The 26,112-nt window shown below is 60.6% G+C and overlaps 1 protein-coding gene across 1 annotated transcript in view; it reads left to right on the forward strand.

The window, feature by feature from the left end:
- The window catches only part of CACNA1I (calcium voltage-gated channel subunit alpha1 I), a 102,126-nt gene extending 76,746 nt beyond the window's left edge, over positions 1-25,380 (forward strand). The window contains exons 11-36 of the mRNA XM_040637569.1: positions 43-228; positions 496-613; positions 1,356-1,511; positions 1,970-2,063; positions 2,869-3,071; positions 3,717-4,187; positions 4,482-4,582; positions 5,295-5,418; positions 5,711-5,779; positions 6,341-6,525; positions 6,987-7,113; positions 8,371-8,496; positions 10,904-10,993; positions 11,570-11,762; positions 12,320-12,471; positions 13,704-13,813; positions 14,448-14,581; positions 15,439-15,509; positions 18,150-18,228; positions 18,933-19,054; positions 19,452-19,790; positions 20,006-20,152; positions 20,530-20,652; positions 22,205-22,370; positions 23,582-23,781; positions 24,757-25,380. Coding sequence (XP_040493503.1) covers positions 43-228; positions 496-613; positions 1,356-1,511; positions 1,970-2,063; positions 2,869-3,071; positions 3,717-4,187; positions 4,482-4,582; positions 5,295-5,418; positions 5,711-5,779; positions 6,341-6,525; positions 6,987-7,113; positions 8,371-8,496; positions 10,904-10,993; positions 11,570-11,762; positions 12,320-12,471; positions 13,704-13,813; positions 14,448-14,581; positions 15,439-15,509; positions 18,150-18,228; positions 18,933-19,054; positions 19,452-19,790; positions 20,006-20,152; positions 20,530-20,652; positions 22,205-22,370; positions 23,582-23,781; positions 24,757-25,380 — 4,510 coding nt within the window. The remainder of the gene's footprint in view (positions 1-42; positions 229-495; positions 614-1,355; positions 1,512-1,969; positions 2,064-2,868; positions 3,072-3,716; positions 4,188-4,481; positions 4,583-5,294; positions 5,419-5,710; positions 5,780-6,340; positions 6,526-6,986; positions 7,114-8,370; positions 8,497-10,903; positions 10,994-11,569; positions 11,763-12,319; positions 12,472-13,703; positions 13,814-14,447; positions 14,582-15,438; positions 15,510-18,149; positions 18,229-18,932; positions 19,055-19,451; positions 19,791-20,005; positions 20,153-20,529; positions 20,653-22,204; positions 22,371-23,581; positions 23,782-24,756) is intronic.
- The last annotated feature ends 732 nt before the right edge of the window (positions 25,381-26,112 follow it).

A 26,112-nucleotide genomic window follows, 5' to 3' on the forward strand; every position in this document is an offset into this window, starting at 1 on the left:
CCCCCCCCCCCCCCCCCCCCCCGCCCCGCTTGCCCCCGCCAGCATCTGGGAGATCGTGGGGCAGGCAGATGGCGGCCTGTCGGTGCTGCGGACCTTCCGGCTGCTGCGGGTGCTGAAGCTGGTGCGCTTCATGCCCGCGCTCCGCCGCCAGCTCGTGGTGCTCATGAAGACCATGGACAACGTGGCCACCTTCTGCATGCTGCTCATGCTCTTCATCTTCATCTTCAGGTGAGCCCCGCCCGCCCCGGGCACCACACGGCGGGAGCCTGGGGGAGCATGGCTGGGCCGGCTTCCCCGGGAGACACCCTGCAGCTGGGTGTGAATCCCGACACCATCCCTTAGTCCCCGACGGCCCGGGGCGAGTACTTGGCCTCTGAGCCTCAGTGTTTGCGTCTGTAAAATGGGGCCGGTGCTGCCCCCTGCCATGTTACTGGGTGGTTGTGAGAATGAAACGAGGTGGGTGGGCCCCTTGAGCCGCCTCCATTCCTCCCCCAGCATCCTTGGGATGCACATCTTCGGCTGCAAATTCAGCCTCCGCACAGACACGGGAGACACGGTCCCCGACAGGAAGAACTTTGACTCCCTGCTCTGGGCCATCGTCACGGTGTTCCAGGTGAGCGACAGCATGTGTTCCTGTGTGTCAGGGGAAGGGGCTTCTCCCAGGACCGCTGCTTCGATTACTTTTCAGAGGTGGCCCCGTGGGGAAGCCAGAGAAGACGGGTGACCTGCCAGGGAGGCCCCTCAGTTCTGGCCTCCAGCAGACAGGTCTGGGTGCGGGGTCAGGCTGGCATTGCACTGGCTCTGGGAGCCGGAGCGACCACCTGGTGCCCATCCTTGCCCCTCCACTCCCACCCCAGGACTGGGGCACCTTGGGGTTCTCCTCCGAGACTATTTCCCCACATATAACCGAGCCATGACTGAATGAGTGTGCGCATCAAGGGCTGGCACACGGTGCAGGGGTGGGGGCAGGAGGAGGAAGGGTGGGCTTGTGCAGGGGCCGGGGGTAATGAGCAGATAGTGTGTGGAGAGGATGGGGCTGTGGCGAAACAGCCAGGAAGGACACCCATCAGTGGGGAGCGAGAGTCAGGGCAGCAAGTATGGGCTGTGTGCGAGCTGGGGCCCGTGGGCAGAGCAGTGGGTGTGTGAGCGAGGGGCCAGGTGGGCGCACTGCCAGCTAGGACCATGTAATACAAGGTCCCTGGCCGTGCCCAGACGCGTGTAAGAAGGTGCTGTAGGTGTGCGTGGGCTGCACCATGCCTGTGGCTCTGCCACCCTGTGGACTCCCATCTGCCCTCGGGCTGGGCTGGAGCTTGGGGGTACCCCAGGGCTGAGCTGTGTTCCCCCTTCCCCCACAGATCCTCACCCAAGAGGACTGGAACGTTGTCCTGTACAATGGCATGGCCTCCACCTCCCCCTGGGCCTCCCTCTACTTTGTCGCCCTCATGACCTTCGGCAACTATGTGCTCTTCAACCTCCTGGTGGCCATCCTGGTGGAGGGCTTCCAGGCAGAGGTGACTGCAGCCCTGGCAGAGGAAGCACCCCCATGGGGCCTGCACCAGACTGGGTGTGGGGGGGGAGGGCTGCGACTCAAACATCGATCGGGTAACAAGGTCCCAAGGAGGGGGTTGCCAATTAGGTGGTGAGCTTTCTATCACAGGAAGCATGCAAATGGAGGCTGCATCTCGGATCCCTGCCTCTCCCCCAGGGGTGTAGGACTAGGTCTCTCCATTCCTGAAATTCTAAAGCCCCTAAGGTCTAGATCCTGCCTCCTCCCTTCTCTGAGGCTTAGGGGATACCTGCAGTCAGGCAGATGCGGGTTTATGGCCCAGGTCCTCGTGAGCTTCTTGCTTTCCTTTTCTGAGCCTCAGTTTCCCTATCTGTAAAATGCGGGTGAAACACCCATTGAAAAATTCTGGAGGGAGGGAAGGGCTGAGCCAACCTGCATTCCAACAAGAGGGATGTCTCCCAGGGTGATGCCAATCGCTCCTACTCGGATGAGGACCAGAGCTCATCCAACATGGAGGAGTTTGACAAGCTTCAGGAAGGCCTGGATGGCGGTGGAGGTAAACAGGTCTCCACTGGCACCTAGGGGACCAGGACCCTTCCCCAGAGTTCTGGGTGGGTGAAGGGCACAGCATCGGGTTTCCCCTCAAGCCCAGGGTCCCAGACTGCTAATTCTCTGTGGTTCACCTACATTCATAATGGAAAGAAACACGCAAACCCCCCAGAAGAGGTCAGTGACATTCATAGCCCTCCTGAATTCTAGCCACAGAGGGAGCCGCAGTTCACCCTCACCCCTCCACAGTGTGGCCTGTTGGGAAGAGCCCCCGGGCCTCAGGACACTTGGGTTCTGGTCCTGTTGGCACCACTGGGGAGCTTGGAACAAGCCTCCCCCACCCAGGGCCACTGTTATCGTTGGTACGTGGGCAGGACCGTCTTTGCCTTGCTTCCTGAAGTGGGCCCAGGAGTGAGGTTCCCAGGCTGGGTGAAGCTTGGGGCTGGCACTGAACACAGGAGACAAGGGATCCGCTCATCCAAAAAGAAAGCTGACGTGATGAGCTCCGAGGAGCAATGTAGAGAATCGTTGAGTCGTTCTGTTATACACCTGAAACCACTATAACACTGTATGTTAACTATACTGAACTAAAATTAAAAAAACTTAGAAAAATAAAAAAAAAAAAAGCAAGCTGAGAGCTCTCCAGGAAGGGTGGAGGAGAGGCACATGGCATGGGGTCCAACCGGGAAGGTGGAGGAGGTCTCCCCAGAAAGACTCCATTTCTGTTCCCATCCCTGTCTCTTTGTCTCATGACTTCTTCTGCTCTTGTTCTTTGTTTGTCCCCGCTTTCTGTCTCCATCTCACCCCTCCAGATCCCAAGCTCTGCCCAATCCCCATGACCCCCAATGGGCACCTGGACCCCAACCTCCCGCTGGGTGGACACCTGGGCCCCCCCGGGGCAGCCGCCCCCGCCCCCCGCCTCTCGCTGCAGCCGGACCCTGTCCTGGTGGCCCTGGGCTCCCGCAAGAGCAGTGTCATGTCACTGGGCCGGACGAGCTATGACCAGCGCTCCCTCGTGAGTCCTTGTGGGGTGCTCTGGATGCGTGCTCCCTGCTGGGGTGTGTGGTGAGGGACCCAGGGGAGAAGTGCCTGTCAGTCCAGCCTCAGGCTGGTGCCCAGGTTTAGGGGACCAGACTCTCCCGTTAGAACCAGGCAGGGACCATGTCCGTTGCATTCCTGGGTGCTCAGCGGCAAAGTAGGATGCGGCAACAAAGAATGAATGAGTGAGTTAATGAATGAGTAGTGCCAGTAGGTCCCTTATGGAGAATTAGGTTTGTATCTTGGCCACAAAGTGCAGATAAAGAGCTGGGCTTTGGGTCAGGCATACCAGAGCTCAAATCTGGCCTCTGCCATTTTCAAGCTGTGTGACCACGAGCCAGTTACAGCCCTCTCTGAGCCTTTTTCCTTACCTGTAAACTGGGAAGACCACCCTAACCTGCTGTAGCTTTCTCAAGGGAAGTGAGGTGGTGGGAGGAGATGTGGCCACATCCTAGAGGTGCCCACATGTCCGTGAGTGAGAGCCAGGCAAGGAGAGGACCCCTGGGGCCTAGCCTGTTCTGTCACCCACTCGCCAGGCCGGTGGCCCTCTTAGGGCCTCGGTGGGTGTGCAGGCTGCCTTCAGCCCCAACAGTGGCTTGTGCGTGTGGTGGCTTCCTTGCAGTCCAGCTCCCGGAGCTCCTACTACGGGCCGTGGGGCCGCAGTGGGGCCTGGGCCAGCCGCCGCTCCAGCTGGAACAGCCTCAAGCACAAGCCGCTGTCGGCGGAGCACGAGTCCCTGCTCTCGGCGGAGCGCGGCGGTGGCCCCCGGGCCTGCGAGGGCGCCCGGGATGAGGGGCCGCCGCGGGCCGCGCCGCTGCACGCTCCGCACGCCCACCACGTGCACCACGGCCCCCACCCGGCGCACCGGCACCGCCACCACCGCCGGACGCTGTCCCTCGACACCAGAGACTCGATGGACCTGGCCGAGCTGGTGCCTGCCGTGGGCGCCCATCCCCGGGCGGCCTGGCGGGCGGTGGGCCCGGCGCCTGGGCACGAAGACTGCAACGGTAGGATGCCCAGCATTGCCAAGGATGTCTTTACCAAGATGGACGACCGCCGGGATCGCGGGGAGGACGAGGAGGAGATCGACTACGTGAGTGGGGCTGGGGGCCAGGGGCCAGAGACGAGGGTCGAGGGTCGGCGGGGGCGGGGCCCGAGGGGCGGGGCTAGCGCGGGACAGACGCCCCCCCCCACGTGAACCCCCACCCTCACCCCCAGTAGAGAGCCCCTCCTTCCCTGCCTGCCCTGGGTGGGGCGAGGGTCCTGGCCTCGCTGGGAGAGTTCGCAGGTCATCCAGTGGCCCCAGTTTGGTGTATGGCTGGGGTGGGCGGAGACGGGCAGCTCTGCGCAGTGTTGACCTGTCTGCACTCCATCCTCGCCTTGCCAGACCCTGTGCTTCCGCGTCCGCAAGATGATTGACGTCTATAAGCCTAACTGGTGCGAGGTCCGCGAGGACTGGTCTGTCTACCTCTTCTCCCCCGAGAACAGGTGGGCAAGTCCAGGCTTGGTGTGAAGGCAGAGTAGGGGGCTGGCGTGGCTGGGAGGGAGAGATTTCTGCAAAGCCAGGCAAAGCTATTGGTGGAGGGTGTTCTGTACCCCAGAGGACCCTCCTGGTCCAGTGGAGGAGGTTCTGCCAGGGAAGGGGAGGATCTGTGTGTTCTAGATCCCTAGTCTGGGCCATTCTTGTGCTGGCATCATGTTGGACAAATCCTCACGTAGCCTGGGGTGCTCCCATCTGGAAGGGGCATCAGTAGGCCTCCTGGAGGAGGAGGCCTTTGTGCTAGGTTTTGGAGGCAGAGAGCATTCCAGTAGGTGAAGCAGGGGTTGTGGTCCAGGTAGAGGGAGCAGCGTGGGGGAAGGCCCTGGGGGCAGAAGCAGAGGGTATCAGGGAATGTGTGTCCGAGTGGCTGGAGGTTAGGGCTCAGAGATTTGCAGCAGTGTTTGGAAGGCCTTGAGTGCCAGGGCAAGGCGGATGCCCTTTCTCCTGCGGTGCCGGTTTTTGCCGTGTGCTCAGGGGAGGCCGCTCCAAGGGGGCACCCTGAGCAGCCACAAAGTCACCACCTGTTGTGTGGCCAGAGAAGAGAGATGTCAGTTCCGCTAAGCCATCCTAGTCCCCATGTGTGCCTGGGCCCTCTGCCTTTTTCCGGCTGAGGCGAGGGGCAAACTGACACTCACGTGATGCCCACCCCTCCTCGCCCAGGTTCCGAGTCCTGTGTCAGACCATCATTGCCCACAAGCTCTTCGACTACATCGTCCTGGCCTTCATCTTTCTCAACTGCATCACCATCGCCCTGGAGAGGCCCCAGATCGAGGCTGGCAGCACCGTGAGTGGCTGCGGCCTTCGGGCAGGGCAGGCGACAAGGCAGAGGGGCAGGCCCCTAGGGCCTGCCTGGGATATTGTGCAGGGCTTGGGGGGCTGGGAGAGCTCAGCCAGACCCAACACCAAGCACCATGGACGGAGGTGTGGTAAGAAGGAGCTTGCCTTGGGGCGGGCGGGGGGGACGGACGCCTCCTGAGACTGTACAGCAGGGTGCCCCTTGGCTGCAGGCTAGAGCCTGAGCAGGTGGCAGAGCAGCTCTGGGAGCCCCTGGGCCCACGAGAGCTCTCTTCTTTCAGGAACGTATCTTCCTCACTGTGTCGAACTACATCTTCACAGCCATCTTTGTAGGCGAGATGACGCTGAAGGTAGCTCCCGGCTTCACCTGGGACCCTCTCCCGCCCCCGGCTTGGGGACCCTGGTTCTGGACGAGCCTCTCCAAAAGCTTGTCACTCACCTGCCCATCAGCCACATTCCGCGGGGGGCCTGGGAGGCCCATCCCTGTTAGGTGCCAGCCCCTGGGTTGGGCTCCAGGGACCCACAGGGTGTCAGCCACGTCCTCACTCTGCAGGAGCTCACATCCTGCGAGAAAGGCTCATGTAGGAAAACATTTACCGTGTAATGTGGGTACCTGCTGGAGGTGTGGGGCACAGGGGAAGGATTCCTTTCCGGATGCTTCCCAGAGCGCCTGGCTTTGAATTGGGTTTGCCAGATGTGCGGGCAGCAGGAAACGGGGTGGCCCGCTGGGCCTGTGTTTCAGGGGGTGGTGGGGCACGTGTCCCCTGCCAGACCATCTGCCCAGCCCTCTGCCTGACTGGTCCCATCCAGCCCCACCTGACCTTGCCCCGCCCCCTCGCTGAGGCTAGCCACACCCCACCCCGTCCCCAATCACCGAGTCCGGCTGACTCCGCCCATCGCCCCGCCCCCAGGTCGTCTCGCTGGGCTTGTACTTCGGTGAGCAGGCGTACCTGCGTAGTAGCTGGAACGTGCTAGACGGCTTTCTCGTGTTCGTGTCGATCATCGACATCGTGGTTTCCGTGGCCTCGGCTGGGGGAGCCAAGATCCTAGGCGTCCTTCGGGTCCTGCGGCTCCTGCGCACCCTACGCCCCCTGCGGTGAGGACTCCTCCTCCGCGGATGGGGAAAGCCCTGCACAGTCTAGTGAAGCTCCCGGGGGTCTAAGTGGACCCCTCGCTCCGGCCCTCCTTACCCGTTCAGTCTTCTGGTAGCACATGCCAGATTAGCGGGGACAGGGACCAGGCTGTTGATGTTCCTGGGGGAGGAGCCTGGAGACCCTGGCAGGAGGAGGGTGCTGGAAAGGCGGGGCTGAAGGTAGCCCGCAGGACTGCTACCCACTTTCTGTGTGTCCCTGGGTGGCTCACTGCCATCTCGAGCCTTCAGTCTCCAGATGATGGTGAGGTGTGGACCCCCAGGGGATGGAGTTAGGGCATAGTGCCCTGCTGTACATATAGCTCTGGGGTTTGGGGTTCTCTGCCCTGGTGACTCTGGGCAAAGTGGGTGCGATCTCCAGACATGGCTGTGGGCTTAAGGTGCCTCTGGCCCCTGTCTGCCTCCAGTGTCATCAGCCGAGCCCCTGGTCTGAAGCTGGTAGTGGAGACCCTTATCTCTTCCCTCAAGCCCATTGGCAACATCGTCCTCATCTGCTGTGCCTTCTTCATCATCTTCGGCATCCTGGGGGTGCAGGTGAGGGGTGCTCAGGCTGGGCAGGCACTGGGGTGAGCTTCGTGGTCAAGGAAGAGGCTCCACATTTCCTGTTCAACTCTCCCGACCTTGTGTTGACCAACCTGGGGGCTCAGGTGGCCCTAGTAGAGCACCCACGACCCTCCCAGCCTCGAGCTCCCAGTCCAGGGAGCGGGGCAGACACAGACTTCAATGTCGGAGTGCAAAGAAGGCTGGGTAAATGGGATCACAGGGGTCCAAGCTACACAGAAACACAGGGCTGGGCTGGGGGCGAGAGGAAAAGCATCCTGGAGGAAGTGGCCTGGGCACTGGGCCTTGAAGGAGAAGTGATTCCACACTCTGTCTGCGGGTGGAAGGTGTTTCAGGGGAGAGTGGGCAGATGTGTGGGGGTGAGCTCAGGAGCTATATGGCTGGTGCAGAGACGGGAGCCAGACGGTGGGCTGGGCCCCAAGGTGGGAGAGACCTGGAATGGCAGCTAAGAAGTTGGGGCTAGTTTCTTTGGGGGTAGAGACCATGGAGAGTCTCTGACACAGGCAAGGCCTTGAGCTAACTGGGATTTTGGCTTGGAGCCAGGAATAGGATGGGGCCTTAGGGCTAGACAGGGAGGAGGAATGAGGCACATCATAAAAGTGTGTGACGGGGGGATGGCCAGAATGACCTGGGCCCTCTGGGGTCTGAGCTAAGCTGAGACCTTCCTCTTTCTTGTCTGAGTCCTGAGCTGAAGCCCCCAGGCTCCTCGCCTGGCCCTGTGTTCGGGGTGGAGTGTGGAGGAGCTCTGGGCACAGGTGTCCCTTGGGGCTGCTGAGAGATCTGTAATAGCCACCTGGGCAGGAGGGCTTGACGTGACTCCATGTGGACAGTGGCCCTGCCCCTTCCAGGCAGAGTGCTTGGGTCCCGAGAGAGGGTCCCTTTACTTCTCTCTCTCACCCTTAGGGATATGCAGGCAACTTTCTCCCGTGGAGTCCCTGCCCACATTCCCAGTACTAAGGTTTGCGAAAGAGCCCAGAAATCAGACAGACCTTGGCTCTGCCCCTTCCTAAACCTCATACGACTTTGGGAAAATTACGTAACACCACTGGGCCTCAGTCTCCTCATCCGTGAGATGGGCTGAGAGTAGCCCTACCTCACGTTGGGGAACTTGGTGAGATGGTGTGGCCCAGGTTACGGCACAGAGGAAGTGGGTCCCTTTTCCGACGTGCATCCCCTACCCCTGGGAGCACTGGCAGATGGATCCACTAACCCTGTGGTCCTTCCCCCCAGCTCTTCAAGGGCAAGTTCTACCACTGTCTGGGTGTGGACACCCGCAACATCACCAACCGCTCTGACTGCGTGGCCGCCAACTACCGCTGGGTCCACCACAAGTACAACTTTGACAATCTGGGCCAGGTGAGCGCCGCCCACATACCCCTGCCCTGACCCCGCCCCCCAGCGGATGGGGGTACAAGCTCTTCAGCGCCAACAGCCCGGGATCACAGATCAGGCTGGGGTCCTGCTCTGCCAGGACTGACCCTGTGACTTCTCCTGTCCAGGCTCGGTTTTCTCTTCTGCAAAATGGGTGTGGGTGGAACTCACTTCACAGGCAGCGTGAGGCTTAGAGATCCTGAGTGCAGCGTCTCAGAGTACATGGGCTTAGGAGGTGCTGCAGTGAACATTGGTTCCTGGCCCCCACCCCCTACCCCGGAGACCCTGACAGGAGTTCTAGAGACAGCCAGACCTGGGTGTGAATCCCAGCTCTGTGCCACTTACTGTAGGTGTGGGCTCTCTGAGCCTCAGTTTCCTTGTCTGTAAAATGGGAATGTGATGGCCTGTCAGGCAGGCAGTGGTAACAAAGTATAGCAAGCCCCTGGCCCAGGGTGGGTTTCCTCCCCCAGCACCCATCTACTCTGCTCTCCACCTCAGTGGGTGGTCAGACCCCCTGCCCAGTTCCTGCCTTTCCCTTGGTCCCCTTTCCTGGGGGCCTGCTGGGTGTGGCCCATCAGGTAGTGCCCTGGATAAGAACCCCCAGCGGGCTGTCTCCAAAGAGCTTCATACCCCCCGCACGTCCCTCCGCCCCACAGCTGCTGTTTCTTGAGGGCCCGGCCAGGTGGCTGGGTATGATCAGATGGGGAGTGCCTTCCCCAGGTCGCACAAGGAGGGAACGGGATCTGGGTCTGTGGGACCCCGGGCCTGTGTCCTGCTCCTCTGCCGGGGACCCTCTGGCTGGATGCCATGGGAACTCTCACCTCACATGGCCGGGGGTCCCACTCCTCATGCCCCCTGAAAGAGGAGCCATGGGGCCGTAGAGAAGCAGCGAGTGGGCAGGGAAAGGGGGTCAGGAACTGGGACACAGAAGCTCCCCCAGCCCCTCCGGATGTTCCAGAAGCAGTGCCTTTCAAGTTGTTAACGACTCAACGGTTGATAAAACAGAGGTTTAAAAAAGATGATGTTCCAGGAAGCTGAGGGAAAGCCTGTGGGGGCATTTTATGAGCTTGTTCCCGACTCCCTGAGCTCAGTGCCAGGCCCCGGGCCCTGTTCCCCTGGAGCATCTCTAGCGCTTTCCCATCCCGGGTGTGCTTGATGCCAGGCTGACGCCCCTGGAGCCAGAGGTCAGGTGTTCTCAGCGCATATTTGGGGGAGTTACAGCACGGCCCAGGGCCTTTGGCTGCTCGCTGGGCCACTCAGGCAAGTCGCGGTGTCTGCGGTCCGGTGCCCTTGTCTGCAAATGGGGAAGCGATAGCAGCGGTGTGTGCCCCGGGCCCAGGCTCTGCACTTCAGGCCCCTGTGATCCAGAGCCCACAGGAACATTTGCCCCTTGGCATGTGAGGGCCTCGTGTCCCTCCCTGGCCACAATGTCTCCTTCTGTGTCCCTTGCTCTGATCTCCTGGGCCTGAGCCCTTTTCAGGCAGCCCTCAGCACCATTTCCAACTGGAAGGGGAGAGGAGGACTCTGTGCCCCGGGCACGGGGAAGGAGGGGCCCGTGCGGGGCAGGAGACCCATCCCAGAACCCCACTTCGCTTCCCCGGGGCCCTGGGCCACAACCAATGAGCGAGTGTGCTGGAAGTTCCAGGGAGCTTCTGGAGTGGGGTGTGTGACCTCTGGTCAACCGCTGGTGGTCGGGGCTCTGCAAGAACGGCACTGGTGCCGTCTGGCTCAGGAAGCCTTTATTGAGTACCTACTGTGTGCGAGGCACTGTGCTGTTGCTATAGGACCAGCCCATAGTCCTGTTGAGGGGACACGAGCGTGCCTTGGCCTGCCATCTGTGTAGGAACCTTCGCCAGTGTCTCCTAGGCACTCCTCCATTTGAAGTCTCGCATTAGTTTGTTTACAGACAAGGAAGCTGGGGCCCAGAGAAGCTGAGGAACTTGCCCCACGTCACTCAGCCCGTGAGTGGCAGAGCTTGGGCGGTGCCCATGGCTCCTGACTTCTCTCGTAAGCTCCTGTTTTCAGGTGCTAGAGGCAAGCTTGGGGTGATGGTGCCAGAGCCCCTCATGTTTGTCAGGAACCTTCTAGTTTCAAGTCTCAGCAGACCTGGCAAGCAGGCACTTAAGCATTAGTTACATTCTGTGGGCGAGGGGACAAGAGCCCATGAGTTTTCTTGAGTTCATTTTCAGAACCGAACCCAGGACTCCTGGTCTAGTGCTCCTCCACCCGTAGCAGTGTCCACAGGGTATGTGGCAGGCACATAGTAGGTCCTCAGGAATGGTTTGTTGTCATCTCAGGGAAGGCCTCTTTGTCTCTCTGCCTCTTGAAGGCAGAAAAATGGAGAGCTGTCTGCACCTACCACCCCAGGCCCTCCCCTTCCTGTGTCTTCCAGGCCCTGATGTCCCTCTTTGTCCTGGCCTCTAAGGACGGCTGGGTGAACATCATGTACAATGGACTGGACGCTGTTGCTGTGGACCAACAGGTGGGGGGGGGCTGGGGCCTGGGCAGAGGGCAGTGGGGGAGGGACATGGTGTCTCTGAGGCCCAGTTGTCTAAAACTGGCATCAGCGGGACCTGCAGCCCAGTGTCTCCCCCTGTCAGCCATGGCCCATCCCTCGCCATCCTAGCCTGAATCCTCCACCATTAAGGTGCTCTTGGGTAGCGTAAGTCAGGGTTGCATTTGCTTCACAGATCCCCCTGCTGTGCAGGAGAGCACGCCACGCTGGCTTCTGCAGGGAGGGTCAGAGCCTTGTGGGTCTAGAACCAAGTGCAGGAGGAGGAGAGGGGCTGAGCCAGTTGGCAGAGGGACAGCGGGGAGAGGCCCGAGGTGAGAGAGCCCCACGTTCAGGGAGTCGTGAGTCGAGGGCAGGAGGTGGTGGAGGGACTCGGCAGGGCTGGAAGGTCAGGAGGCCCTTGTGTGTCCAGAGCAAGGGCTGGAGTTGAGCTGAGGGCAGTGGGAGTCAGTGAGCATGTTACAGCCGGGGTGGGCTTGTGGGAGCTCCCCGAGGCTCAGCACCGCGGCGCCCCACCGCCTGCCTCACCCCCTCTGCTCCCCGCAGCCCGTGCCCAACCACAACCCCTGGATGCTGCTCTACTTCATCTCCTTCCTGCTCATCGTCAGCTTCTTCGTGCTCAACATGTTTGTGGGCGTCGTGGTGGAGAACTTCCACAAGTGCCGGCAGCACCAGGAGGCCGAGGAGGCGCGGCGGCGCGAGGAGAAGCGGCTGCGGCGCCTGGAGAAGAAGCGCAGGAGTGAGTGGGTGGCTGCGGAGGGCGGGGCCTGCCCTGCCTGCGCCTGGATCCTCACCCTCCCAGTGCAGCGGCCGGGGGCCTGGGTCTGACCCCAGCCTCTGGGCCTCGGGGGCTGGAAGGGAACAAGGGTCGACTCTGGGCCCCTGGCCCTGCCCCTTCCTTCAGCATCTGCCTGTCCAGGTGACCTGATCCCCTGTTGCTGTCCACGAGTCCACGGGTGACCCCCTGGTGGCCAAAGGCTTGGATGCATAGCCCTGAGCTGTGGGACCCCCGTTTTCCCCCCAGCAGACCCGGAGCCCCTGCCATGGGCATGTTTGGGGTAGATGGGAACAGTCATTGTCCTGTCCTCCCCCACCTCTTATCCTTTCTCCTTGTGTGTCCCCCGCCCCCTGGCTGGGCGGAGGAGACCTAACTCTGATTCTCAGGGCCTGGAGTGTTCTGACATCTCTCCCCTTGCTTCCTCCCTCCCCTGTGCTGTTCCATGTGCTCTGTTCCCCCACCTGGGCCCCAACCCTCTGTGGTCTGTGCCATTTCCCCACCCCCTGCCTCCCCCACAGAGGCCCAGCGGCTGCCCTACTATGCCACCTATTGTCCCACCCGGCTGCTCATCCATTCCATGTGTACCAGCCACTACCTGGACATCTTCATCACCTTCATCATCTGCCTCAATGTGGTCACCATGTCCCTGGAGCACTACAATCAGCCCACGGTGAGCCCCGGGCCCAGCCCCACCCTGAGGTCACATGGTAGGGTTGGGTCCTCAGTAGGCCCCAGGGACAGGGTGAGGCAGGAGGGTCTGAGCAGCACCCCCATTTGGGGCCCTGTGCTCAGGAAGCTCATGGTCTGGTAGGACAAATGAGAGAAAGGGAAATGTCACTTGTTCCTGGTGAGTGGGGAGGTGTGTCATTTGGGCCCAGCCTTGAACATGGGTACCAGTGGTAGTGATGTGTGCAATGTGACACTTCAGGACACACACAAATATTAACTCTAATGCTCACAGCAACCAAAGTTGGGGGAGGAGCCTTTCTACAGATTTTGTAGAGGAAGAAACTGAGGCTCAGAGGAAATAATGCTGCCCAGATTACTCAGCTTATAAGTAGCAGAGCCAGGACTAGAACTCAGATTTGCGTTTAAGGCCTACCACGTGGCCTCCACTACTGCCCGGGCGTATGGAGCCTGGGGGAGAGGCATTCCTGTGGCCAAACCATTGGAAGCAAACACTGGCATGGGGGAGAATGACAAGTTCCCAGCAAGTTGCCTGCAGCACTTGTGAGGGGCATGTAGGGACAAATGCATTCTAAAAGCTTCAACATATTAGAGCCGGGTGAAGCAGAGCCTCCAGGTGAGGAATTGGTATCTTATTTTAAATGACAGGAGAGGTGTATTATAAATTCAGGGAAAGGAAGGCAGCCATTAGCAGAATAAACACTAACGGTAGACCTTTCAAATTAACATGAAGAAGTAGGGTAACAATACCAAATATTTCTTGTGTGCCCAGCACTGGACTATTACTTCACTTAATTTGTACAGCAACTTTTTGAGGTAGGTAGTGTTATCATCCCCCATTTATAGATTTGGGAACTAAATCCCAGAGAGGTCAAGTGACTTGCCCAAGGTCACCTAGTGAATAGGGAGTGTGTGCTGGGCCAGGAGTCATATCTAAGTAGCCTGGTTCTTAACCGTGACCCTTAACCATTGCCTCATACTGCCTCCAAAGAGGGCTAACTGGATCAAATCAGCAGATATAGGGAAGAAGAAACAGGAGTGTAAAACAAATAGTGCACATTAATTAAAATAGAGGGAATTAAAGCAGATAGAGAAGCCATTGCATTAAATGCGAATGGACTAAATTCTCCCCTTAAAAAGCAGAGACTTTCCGAGTGGAGGAAGGTGGGCGGCAGGTCATGGGGTCTGGATCATGCTTCTCTTTGCACTCCATAGTCCCTGGAGACGGCTCTCAAATACTGCAACTACATGTTCACCACTGTGTTCGTGCTGGAGGCTGTGCTGAAGCTGGTGGCGTTTGGGCTGAGGCGCTTCTTCAAGGATCGGTGAGCAGCGTGGCTGGGCTAGGGCAGCATGGAGTGGCCTGTGGGATGGGGAAGCAGTCCTGACCCCTGGGGAAGCCTGGAGCATCCGGAGGAGGGGAACCAATACATGGGCACTGACGGCCAAGGCCCCCAGGTGCTGCCTGTAGCTCTGAACAGGAAGTGATTATGGTCCCACCAGGTGGATGCAGGGCATTCTCCCACCTCTCTTCAGCTCATCTCTCATGGGTCCTCCATAACCCACAGGCAGAACAGGGCATACCTCATGCTAGTTCTTTTCAGAGGAAAAAGTGAGGTTCAGAGAAGTTGATGGACTAGACCAAGGTCACATGGAGGGAGCAGCTGGCTCAGGATTCCGATCTAGAAGTCATAGCTCATTCTTCCTCCTCTGCAGGAGGCCAGAGATGTTTATTTAGCCTAGTTAGCTCTTGTTTCAGGGATTGGAGGCTGTTGGGGGCAGAGAGGGAGTCAGACCCAGTGGGGTCTGGTGGGGCTAGTAGGGAGGGTGGCCACACATCCCCGCGGGCCATAGTAGGAGGGTGGAGACCTGGGATGCTCCTCCCAACCTAGGCATTTCTAAACCAGAGTACCCCTCACCCTGCCTCCCACCCCTGCCCTCCTCTGCCCGGCCGAGCAGGTGGAACCAGCTGGACCTGGCCATTGTGCTGCTATCCGTCATGGGCATCACGCTGGAGGAGATTGAGATCAACGCAGCACTGCCCATCAACCCCACCATCATCCGCATCATGCGGGTTCTGCGCATCGCCCGGGGTGAGGGGCAAGGGTGATGGGGTGGGGGCAGGCAGGGGGAGGGGCATGAGGGCATGACGGGCCTCCTGCTGAGCAGGGAGAACAGCAGCCAGGAGGAGCACTTACCAGACACACACACTTGCCCCCTATGTGTACACACTCACGTGCCCTTGTCCACAGACTGCTCTGTCCAGCACACCGCCCACTGTCCACACCCGCCTCCTGTAACACCATGACCCATGTGGACCAGTCTCGGGTTGGGATGAAAGGAACTCAGGGCATCTGGGAAGACACCGGGAAGTAACTCTAGTTCCTCACGGGCATGGGTCCAGCACTGGCTGGGACGCACAGTCCCCAGTGCTTCTTACAACCTTCGCTTCCCCCTCACCCCAAAACTGGGCCTCCGCTCCTTTCACAAACCTGCCTCAGTGCTGGCCCGGGTGCCTCTTGCTCTTCTGCTCCCCCACCTGCAACAGCTTATCGCCTCCAGGCTCCCGGGGCGGGGAGGGGGGGTGCGGAGAAATTCAGCACGGAACACTGGAGCCCTCTTTAGCCAGAGGGAAGGGAGAAATGTGGGCACTCGGGCACCGTGGCTCATCTCGGTGAATTATGGGCTCACAGACACACTTCGGTCCCACCGTGTGTGTGTGCCCTCCTTCTCTTGGACACATTCACACCAACATCCGCACCTCGTGCACGCGTGTCTTTGTGCACACCCGTGTTCAGCGGCACCCACCTACGTATGGTGCGGCATCACAGAGCGGTCCCCTTTGCTCACACGCTCCTCCGGCGTCTCCCTTCTCCTCCTCACTTACGCACGCGCACCCGCGCACCCCCGCTGCCCTGGTCTGAGTGCGCGGGTGGGGTGTCGCCCGCAGTGCTGAAGCTGCTGAAGATGGCCACGGGGATGCGCGCCCTGCTGGACACCGTGGTGCAAGCTCTACCCCAGGTAAGAGTCCCTCCTACTGGGGGCCCGCCAGGCTGGTGCCGGTGTCTCACAGGCCCTGACTTCCCTTCTCCAGCCGGCCCTGAGCCCGGGGCTGTGATAGAGGGAAAGGCCCCCCTCTGCCTCTTTCTTCCTGATCAAGGGCTCACAGTGCCTGCTCTGTTCCTGGCCCTGAGCTGGGCGCTGAGGACCCATATGCGGCCCTCAGGAGTCTCCAGGCTGCCTCAGGGCCGTGTGGGGAAGGTGGGGGGTCCTGACACTCCTCGGGGAAATCAGGGAAGACATCAGGGGACTTTGAGCTTGACCTTGCAGGGGGGCTTGGCAGAAGGAGGTGGTGATGTGAATGGGAGGTTCAGATATGACATGTTTGGTGGGGATAGTATGAGACCCTGACCCCGGGTGGAAACCCTAGGAAGTAGGAAATCACACCCCTCCCCCCACCTCCATCCCATTGGCCAGTGGAAGGGAGAGAGGGTCAGGGCCACAGAGGGTGCATGTTTCATCCTCTGGGGAATTCCGCAATCCCAGTGCTCCCTTCCCCCACTGTCCTGGCTCCTTAGGGCCCCCCTCCTCCCTCCCCCCAGGGTGGCCTCTGCTCTGAGGTGAGCCTCATACACATTCATTTATTCATTATGACTCATCTAGTCTTCAGGAATTTTAGGCATCTTACAAAAAGGGCACGAATCCAGCACGATAAAAATGAGGATAAAAGATTAACAGCCCTGGGAAGGCGGGAGCAAGGCTAATTGTCTCAGGGACAGGGGCTAAGGATGCTAGAGTTCCGCTCTCAAGTTTGCTGTGGGCGTCCCAGCAGCCCCCTTACACAGGGAAAGCAGCGCGGCTCTCCTCAGGTCTGGAGGGAAAGCAAGCAGGGGTGTTCATTCGAAAAGGTGTGGTTTTTCCTAACACGAAACCCCTTCGGAGGAATTTGTCACATGGAGATGCCCAGGAGGTCCCAGCTTCAAGTAGGAAACATAATAGTAATTACAGTCACATCAGCACTTGAAGAGACACACGTGCCAAGTACCACGTAGGATGGGGGACTCACCCTCCAAATGTATTAGCTGCCATATAGACATTGGACATTTTCTCCGTTCTGTGTAAAGTGCTATGAAAATGACACTTCCCACCAGGCTCTGCCCCATGCGGAGGGAGGAGGCAGCAAGGAAGGCTCCTCAGAGGAGGTGACCTGTGACCTGGGCTTTGAGGGATGGGGCAGAGGCATTTACCAGGTAAAGCCAGAGAGAAGGTGTTCCCTGTAGGGAGAACAGAATATGCAAATGTGGTCTGGTTTCCAGCTGGCCGGAGTCTGGGGTGGGAAGATCAGGCTGGGAGGGAGTCCAGGGGGCTAGGTCACAAAGGGCTTCGATGCCAGGACAGCAGACTCGGGCTTTATCCTGTGGGCAGTGGGCATCGTGAGAGGTTCTGGACAAGGGAGGCCTCCAGCAGAGCTGCCTTTTAGGAGTGGGTGGCAGGAGAGGCTGGAGGCAGGGAGGCCAACGAGCTGGCTCTGGGAGACGCTGAGGGTGAAGGAGGCACTGAGGGGGAAGGTGAGGTCCTTCCTGGTTAAGAAGCGCTGCTCACCTGGGCCTGCAGAGGGTGGGAAGCCGCCCTGAGGGCCAGGGCCACGCTCACTTCCTTGCTCGTAGGTGCTCGGTAAGTGCTTGTACCGCTAACGAGCGAGCATCTTTTAATTAGGCGCGATTGGTGTGATTGTACAACAGCTCAGAAGGAAATCCTCCTCTGGAGCAGAGAAACATTAGGAGGTTGTGGTTAACATGGTTTAGTTTTCAACAATTAATGCAAACCCTCTTCTGATTCTATTCATGCGGGCCTTCTGAGGGTTCCAGGAGATATTCCATTTCTAGGGCAAGGATACGTTCGAGCCTTATCTTATCCATAGCATGAGTTACAGGGGGTCTCCAGCGTATGGATGGATTTGAAATAGGTTTATAATCTGGAGTATTTTGTTCCCACAGGAGCCGTGGGATGGGGGTGGCTGGGTTTACAGGAAGCTTCTGGGGCTCACAATCCTGCCTGATTCCTCTGCTCACTTCCCTCCATGGCCAGGCCCTGCGCTGGCCAGAGAAGGCAGATCCGACTTAATCCAGCCATGTCCCTGCTCTCAAGGACAGAGCATGGTGACAGGGACACACGGGTTACTCTCACACTGTCAGACTGCTTCCTGGAGGGATCTGGGCAGGCGTCGTGGAGGAAGCAGCATGGTTGCTGAGACACACACACACACACACCCCCGCTGTCTGCATGCATTCGTGGGACGTGACCTACCACACGCGTGTGTGGAAGAGTGATTGTGTGCACGGGGTCAGCCTGCTGGGTTTGAATCCCAGTCCTCCCACTCACTAGCTGTGTGACCTCGGGCAAGTCACTACACCACTCAGGACGCGTCTTTCTCATCTCAAGAATGGGGTAGCATGTAGTTCATAGATCACTGCGGGGAGTAAGCGAGCTAATGCATCAGAAGTGCTTGAAACCGGCGGCTCAGGGGAAAGGCTCTACATGCATTTTGTTACTCTGCCCCGTGCTGGACCTGGCCTCCCCCGGGAAGCCACTGCGGGGGTGGCAGCCCTGGGCACAGAGCCTGACCCTCAGGGTGGCCCCGCCCTCTGCTCTCCCCCGCAGGTGGGCAACCTGGGCCTTCTCTTCATGCTGCTGTTCTTTATCTACGCCGCCCTGGGCGTGGAGCTGTTTGGGAAGCTGGGTGAGTGACTCCCGCAGCAGGCCTGGGCTGGCCAGGGGGCGGAAGGGACCTGGGGGAGGGCCTTAGCAGGGTGGAGAAGCTGGAATCACCGGCAGAGTGTCACATCAGGGTCTTTGTATCGGGGAGATGCCCCCACAGCAGGCCTGTGGGGGGACGGGGGGGGTGACCCTTGGCCATCGACCCCCTCCCCCGGGGTGGGTAGTGGCCTCTGAGTGATGCTAGCCTGGACCCAGCTGCATACCCTCGGCCTGTGCAGTGGACCCCTGACTTGGAGACCCCCAGCTGTCTGACCTCCCAGGATGCCCCCTCTGGCCCCATGTGCCAGTGGCCGTCCTGAGCCAGCACCGCCCCAGTGAGCAGAGCGGGCAGGGCCCAGGCCGAGGGCGACACAGCTCATGCCGAGCCAGCCCTGCACAGGGTTGGTTTCAGAAAGTGAGGCTCCCTTAGGGGCTGGCCCTCATCCCTGCATCTTTTCTCTCAGGACCTGATCCACAAGTGAGGGGAGGAGCCAGGCTCCCCAGAGTCTGAGGGCCAGCTTGCGTGCCCCTCCCTGAGCCTCAGTTTCTCCATCTGTGGGCTAGACACAATCTACACGCACCTCTAAGGATTGGGGATCCTGAGATGAGGCTGGGAGGCCCTGGTGCAGGGCAGGCTGGGCAGGGGCCTCTGTAGTGGGACAGGGCTGACCTCTTCTCTCCGTTCAGTCTGCAATGATGAGAACCCATGCGAGGGCATGAGCCGGCATGCCACCTTCGAGAACTTCGGCATGGCCTTCCTCACGCTCTTCCAGGTCTCCACTGGCGACAACTGGAATGGGATCATGAAGGTACCTGTGGGCAGGCTGGGGAGGGAGCAAGCAGGCTGGGTTCTGGGGGTGAGGGTCCTGACAGCTAGGGCTCCCACCCAGCACTCCACTGCATGCAGGAGGGGAGTGCAGGGCCGCGGGATGCCCAGGGAGCTGCCTGGGGCTCTGAAGCCCAGCGAGGTGGAGATGAGCCCGGAAAGCGTTCTCCGTCCACCCCCAACTGCTGCTCTGGGATCAGTGCTCGGATTCTCGGGGACACGACTCCGCCCAGGGCCAGAGGGACCTTGGGGCCCATAGCCCAGGGCCGGGGGCTGCAGGCACCGCGCGTCCTCGCCCGGTGGAGAGCCCTGGCCTGGGCGGGGCTCACGGAGGGCAGAGGTGAGGCCGCGGCCCTCACGGAGCCTCGCCCCGGGCGCAGGACACGCTGCGGGACTGCACCCACGACGAGCGCAGCTGCCTCAGCAGCTTGCAGTTTGTGTCGCCGCTGTACTTCGTCAGCTTCGTGCTCACGGCCCAGTTCGTGCTCATCAACGTGGTGGTGGCCGTGCTCATGAAGCACCTGGACGACAGCAACAAGGAGGCCCAGGAGGACGCCGAGATGGACGCCGAGCTGGAGCTCGAGATGGCCCACGGCCTGGGTCCCAGCCCGCGGCCGCCCGCCAGCTCCCCGGGGGCACCTGGCCGGGGCCCGGGTGGGGCGGGCGGCGGGGGCGACGCCGAGGGCCGCCTGTGCCGGCGCTGCTACTCTCCGGCCCAGGTGGGCAGGGGTGCGGAGGGCGGCACCACGGGGCTGGAGGGGCAGCCGGGCTTCCGAGGCCTCAGGCAGAGACCTGGGTCGTTTTGGGCCCCGCCCTGTTCGGCTCCGTTGATGGGGTGACCCTGTGATAAGGGGGCTGGGCCCCGCCCACCCCGCAGTCCCCCTGGACCCGGCCGATAATCCCGCCTGTCCCCACCCCGTCCCCGTCCGCCTAGGAGAACCTGTGGCTGGACAGCGTCTCTTTAATCATCAAGGACTCTTTGGAGGGGGAGCTGACCATCATCGACAACCTGTCCGGCTCCATCTTCCATCACTACTCCTCGCCGGCCGGCTGTGAGAAGTGTCACCATGACAAGCAAGAGGTAACGGCGGCTCGGAGGGCGCTGCGCCTTGTGCTGGGTGCGGCGTGGAGCCTGGTAGGGGCCAGCCCAAGGGAAGGGCCTGGGCCGACTTGACCGACGCTGTTCAGCTTCAAGGGGCAAGTGGACCAGCTTTGGAGTTCATAGTCCATGGCAATGAGGCTGCCCTCGGGCCGGCCCCGGCCTAGCACTGTGCCGACGGTGACGCCATCGTGTTATCCCCCACCCCCTGTCCAGACTGGGCCCCCTGTGCATGGTGGCATAGCGTCCGCGCTCAGCAGATCTCTGCCCCTCTAACCACCTGCCTGTGTCTTTCTGGAGGACCGGGCCTGCCCCATCCCAGCCTGCGGACTGACCTGAGGTGGCCACTTCTCCTGCAGGTGCAGCTGGCCGAGACGGAGGCCTTCTCCCTGAACTCAGACAAGTCCTCCTCCATCCTGCTGGGTGATGACCTGAGTCTGGAGGATCCTGCAGCCTGCCCACTCGGCCCCCGAGACAGCAGGGTGAGCAGCCCCAGTGGGCTAGTGGGGCTGTCTTTGCAGGCTGACGCTGCTGCTTCCCAGCGCACCAAAATGTAAGCGGCACCTGCTGAGTGACGGGCCCTCCTCTCTTGTCGGTCAGTGGGGCTCAGGGCAGTGGGGCTCAGAGAGGTGGAGCGATTGACCTGAAGGCACACAGCAGCAGGCCCAGCCAGGACCCCAGTCATGGCATTCAGCGGCCTCAGCTACTCCTTGTTTCTTTGGATATTTTTTATCCATTTAATAGGGGTTGTTCCAAGCAGGACAAACTCATGGTGGGGGGTGGAGGGGTGCTCGAGGCTGAAGAGGATGGAGGAGAGGGGCTCCAGAGACAAGCACCTACTATGTGCCGGCTTGCACTCAGTTTGTCTGTGTGCCAGCTGTTGGCATTAGGGATGACTTGGCCCATTTAGCACTTGAGTAAATGCGGGGGCTCTGAGCAGTGAAGCGGCTTGCTCTCCTCACCCAGCTTGGTCCCCAAGCTCTGCCCCTGAGATGGGCCATCTGAGGAGGCCCAGAGACCCGGAAGGGCCATGGTTCATCTGGCAGACTTAGGCAGAAGTCTGCCACTGGGCTTGTGACCTCAAGGCCGAGAGCAGCTGTGGAGGGAGAGGCACTGCCTGGACTGAGGTAGGGATGCGGCCCTGCCTGTGAGAGCCTCTTTTCCCTAGATTGCAGGGCAGCCGGGGTCTGGCACTACTGTCCCCCTGGGCCATCGTCCATCAGCTCCGGCTTCCAGTCCCCTCCCTGCCCTCTGCATCCCCTCCCTAACTCCTGTAACCCCCACCACCCCCACTCAGCCCCTTCCTGCATCTCCCTGCACCCCTGTGCTGCTCTCCCACAGAGGGTGTTGGGGTGCACTGTTTCTGGGGCCTGACTGGGCCCCGGCAGGTGTAGTCGGGTTTTATTCTAGGCTCATAGAGCAAGTCATAGGGGGTCCATCTGCCTTGGAAGGGGGCCCTGAGGCAGCTCTGGAAGGAGCTTGCTGGGCAAGGGTCACCTTGGGCTGCAGGCCTGAGCAAAGGCTGGGCCCAGGGAGTGCCGGAAGGACTGCCAGCCAGCTTCTGAGTGCCAGACCCAGGAAGGAGGGCTTACTCTCTCATTTATGGATGTAGACGCCGAGGCTCGGCTAAGGGAAGGGGCCTGCCCACGATCCTGCTCACAGGGAGGCCCCTGCAGCCGCTTGACCTGTCTTCTGATACCTTCACCAACTTGGACTTGACTTTTGCACTGCGCCCGGGTCTGTACCAGGCGCTTGGCTGCAGAGACAAGGAAGACCCTTGGGATCTCAGGGCCAAGCAAGGAGTGAGCAGGAAACTGCAACCTGCCTGGGACACCAGAGAGGGCTTCCTGGAGGTGGGGCCCTTTCACCTGCGTTTTGGAAGATGACCATCGTTGGCCAGGTGGAAGAGGCGAGGAGAAGGCCATCTTGGGCAATGAGAGTGGCCCGAGCAAAGGGCTGTGGAGCAGGGGCATAAAGGCAGCTGTGGCAGGCTCCTGTCCACCACCCTAACCCGCCTATCTCTCTTTCATGCAGGCTGAGCTAGACATACCTGAGCCCATGCACGCAGGAGAGGTGGGCGAGTGCTTCTGCCCCTTGTCCAACACGGCTGTCTCGTCGGATCCTGAGAACTTCCTGTGGGAGAGGGAGGCGGTCCCGTCCAATCCCGTCCGGTCTTGGCTGAAACAGGAGAGCAGCCGAGGTGAGGGGGGGAGCCCCCATCGGCTCCCTACAGCCCCGATCTCTGGCGACTGTTTCAGAGGGGCTGGCTGAGTGTTTTTCTTAGTGTCTCTGCCCAGACAATTATATTGAGTCCAGAAAGAACCAGACAGTTAACGGACAATAAAAGATGGGACTCTCAGGTCTGATACAACAGTGATAAAAGAGCCAGATAATACAGACAGGTGAGATAATAATTATCTGGCAACCTGGTCTAATGGGAGATTCATGCTGAGCTCCTAGGAGCTGTGGTGAAAAGGGAAACGGGTCACACATGGCTGTTATTAAGCAGAAGGAAAGCTGCCAAATTATTGCGGTATTTTTCTAGAGCTGAATTTGAGAGGTGTTTATCCCACAGATCTTCAGATAAGGTGATTTCGAACATCGGAAAGCCCACTGTAAAGTGTCCTGAAATTTTTCCTTCCACCCTACCCTCAGCGTCCTGTGTTCATGCTTTGGGCTTGTGGCTGGGCTGTGGGCAGAGGACAGAGGACCTAGTTCCCTTGTTCGTCACTCGGGCTCACCTTCACCTACAGTCCTCTTGGAGGGTGATGGGAATCTGGTTCCACAGCACTGGCTGGGGAAGAGGGCAGAGAGATGAGCCCAGCCGTAGAGAGACCCCCAAGACCCTGAGCCCACCCCAGATACTTTCTCAAAGGCCTGGCATCGAGCTCATTGCAGGAGCTGAGGGTGGAGTGACTTTTCTAAGGACTCTCCCTAAAGCCAATGGCCTTGATGGCCGAGCTGCCAAGACCCCAGACTTCCTGGACCAGAGTCAGGGCACAGGACCCAGGAGCCATTCTGGTTGAATAAAATCCCATCCCCTTTAGTTAACCGTTTGTGTATTCCTTAAATAATAAGACGGCAAAGAATAGGAAGCCCTCCTCCCCCGCTGGGACATTCAAGCTGTCCAGCCCGGGGTCCCTGTCTCGAAGAGGAAGGAACTCAGGGATCCTCGAGCCTGGGTCCACTGGCTCTGAAAGCTTGTCTTTGCCCAGTGGCCAGGAATCAGAGCGGCTGGCTGAGTGTTTCTTTCTGGCTTTCGCAATGGACACACCGACTCTCAGAGCGGGAGACTTGCCCTCGGTTCCACAGCCAATTTGTGAGGAAGCCCTCTGCCTGCTGGCCTAGAAGGCACCCTCCAGGGGCCCACCAGCTGAGCCCACTCCCCAGCCCCCTCTCCTCCCTCCCCAGCTGCGCCTCCGAGGCCCTTCTCCCCGGATCCCTCCAGCCCGCTCCTGCCCATGCCTGCGGAGTTCTTCCATCCTGCGGTGTCTGCCAGCCAGAAAGGGCAGGAGAAGGGCCCTGGCGCTGGGACCCTCCCCAAGATCGCCCTGCAGGGCTCCTGGGCATCCCTGCGGTCACCGAGTGTCAACTGTAGCCTCCTCCGGCAGGTATGGGGACCTCCCCGTCTGCAGGAGCTTTCCTGCTGGGGGACATCTGAGTCAGGGTGGAGAGGGAGGGGCAGGTCTGGGGGATGGGAGGTCTGGCTGGTAGGATCACCTGTACCGCACTGGCCAGGGCTGCATCCTGGGCATGCAGAGGGCACGGAGCACAGGGCAGAAAGGCCACGCTGTTGAGGGGGGTGGGGTACCAGGGTTTAGGGAGAAGCAGGAGCCGCCCCGGCTCCCACAGTGTGCTGGAAGCAGAGCTGGGCCCGAGCTAGTCCCGCTGCTGGTCCCAGCTAGGTGCCAGGCTGTATGCGCGGCTCAGAGGCTACAGCGGGCAACAACACGAAATCCCTGTCTCATGGCTTACAGTGTACTGTTCAGTGTATGTGTTGCAGGGGTGCGAGACGAGAGATGGTCCGCCAAAAGAAATGCATAAAACCCGTAGTCTATTTGGGAGTGATACATGCTAGGGAGAACATCGCACCAGGAAGGGGTTATGGGGGGAGCAGTTCAAGGCTCTGGGAAGGTGGTGAGGGGTGAGGTACATGGGTGTCTGGGGAAGGGATTTCCAGGCAGCAGTGGCCAGGGGGGAGGGGTCCAGGGGGGAGGGGGAGATCGAGGGGGAGGAGGGTGGGAAGAAAGTTCCCCAGAGGGCTGGATTGGGGTCCTCAGGCCACCGTGTGAGTGTGTTTAAGTAAGAGGACTCTGGTTGACAGCCGAGGACCCAGGAACGGGGTGGGGCAGGGAGTGCAGTCCGAGGCCACTGCCAGGGACCACCATGAGGGCCACCAGAAGCTGGGATGGGTGGTACTGTAGTGGAGGGGAGAAGCACTGCCATCCTGGGTGTATTCTGAAGGGCGTTCCTGAGGCATCGGAGGGGCTGCATGTGGCCGCGTCTCTGGGATGGGCAGCCTGCCCCAGCCGAGGGACTGGGGACACCCGCCGGCCCTCAGCCCTCGTTGCCACCCCCCTCCCCAGGCCACAGGGAGCGACACGTCGTTGGAGGCCAGCCGCAGCAGCTCGGCGGGCAGCCTGCAGACCACGCTGGAGGACAGCCTGACCCTGAGCGACAGTCCCCGGCGCGCCCTGGGGCCCCCCGCGCCCGCCCTGGGCCCCCGGGCCGGCCTGTCGCCCGCCACCCGCCGCCGCCTCAGCCTGCGGGGCCGGGGCCTGTTCAGCCTGCGCGGGCTGCGGGCGCACCAGCGCAGCCACAGCAGCGGCGGCTCCACCAGCCCGGGCTGCACGCACCACGACTCCATGGACCCGTCGGACGAGGAGGGCGCGGGCGGCCGGGCGGGCGCGGGCGGCGGGGGCGCGGGCAGCGAGCACTCGGAGACGCTCAGCAGCCTGTCGCTCACGTCCCTCTTCGGGCCGCCGCCGCCGGGGCTCACGCCCGCGCGCCGCTTCAGCAGCACCAGCAGCCTGGCCGCCGGCCCCGGCCCCGGCCGCCTGCGCCTCGCCCGGCCCCGCCGCCTGGCCCGGAGCCCCTCCTGGGCCGCCGAGCGCCGCAAGGACGCGGGCCGCGCCGCCCCGGCGCCCGAGCCGCAGCCGGCCCCGGGGGAGCGGCCGCCGGGGGACGCGGCGGGCAAGAGGAAGAGATGAAGGCGGCAGGGGCCGCGCCGGACGCCCCGTCTCACCTTCTTTTACCTCAGGAGCCCGGGGGCAGGCAGCAATACTTGGGCCGCAACCTGGGCGTCGCGCAGGGGCCCGCCGCGCCAGGCCGCCGAGAGGGTGGGCTTGAGCGGGGCCTGGGTTGGCCGAGGCTCGGCCGTGGCCCCCAGCCGTGGGCCTTCCCGTGCATATACATATACATATATATATGCATATATATAGAGAGAGACAGACATATATATTTATTTATTTTTTTTACTGAGAGCTTATGATTTCCAGAAAGTGCTAAAGTTGGGGGGAGGGGGGTGCGGGCTGGCGCCTGGACGGGGCTTTTGCCTGATGCTTAGGACCCGGGCCAGACCTACCCCAGGGCAGATGGTCCAGCTGGGGTGTCAGCAGCCGGGCTCTTTGGTATCTCCCCTGGGCTGGGAGTTGCTCTCAGGCCTCCGAAGTTTCCGCGCCTGGGGAGACAGGCTCAGAAGAAGAGGTGAAATTCAGGGTGCGTTTTTTTTTTTCCTTTAAAGAAGAAACGCCGCTAAGATCCTCCCCCCACGTATTGGGGTGTCTGTCTTGTTCCTGACTGTCTAGTTGTTGTGAACAGTCTTTTGTAGATGCCCCAAAACACACTTTTAGTCAACCAGTTAGATGTCTTTCTTTAGGAAAGTCAGGGGTGAATAGTCGTAATTTCTTAGGGCGGGGTGGGGGTGGAGGGCAGCTCCAAGG

This window comes from Ursus maritimus, unplaced genomic scaffold, assembly GCF_017311325.1.
Source record: "Ursus maritimus isolate PB19 unplaced genomic scaffold, ASM1731132v1 scaffold_21, whole genome shotgun sequence".
Lineage (NCBI taxonomy): Eukaryota > Metazoa > Chordata > Mammalia > Carnivora > Ursidae > Ursus > Ursus maritimus.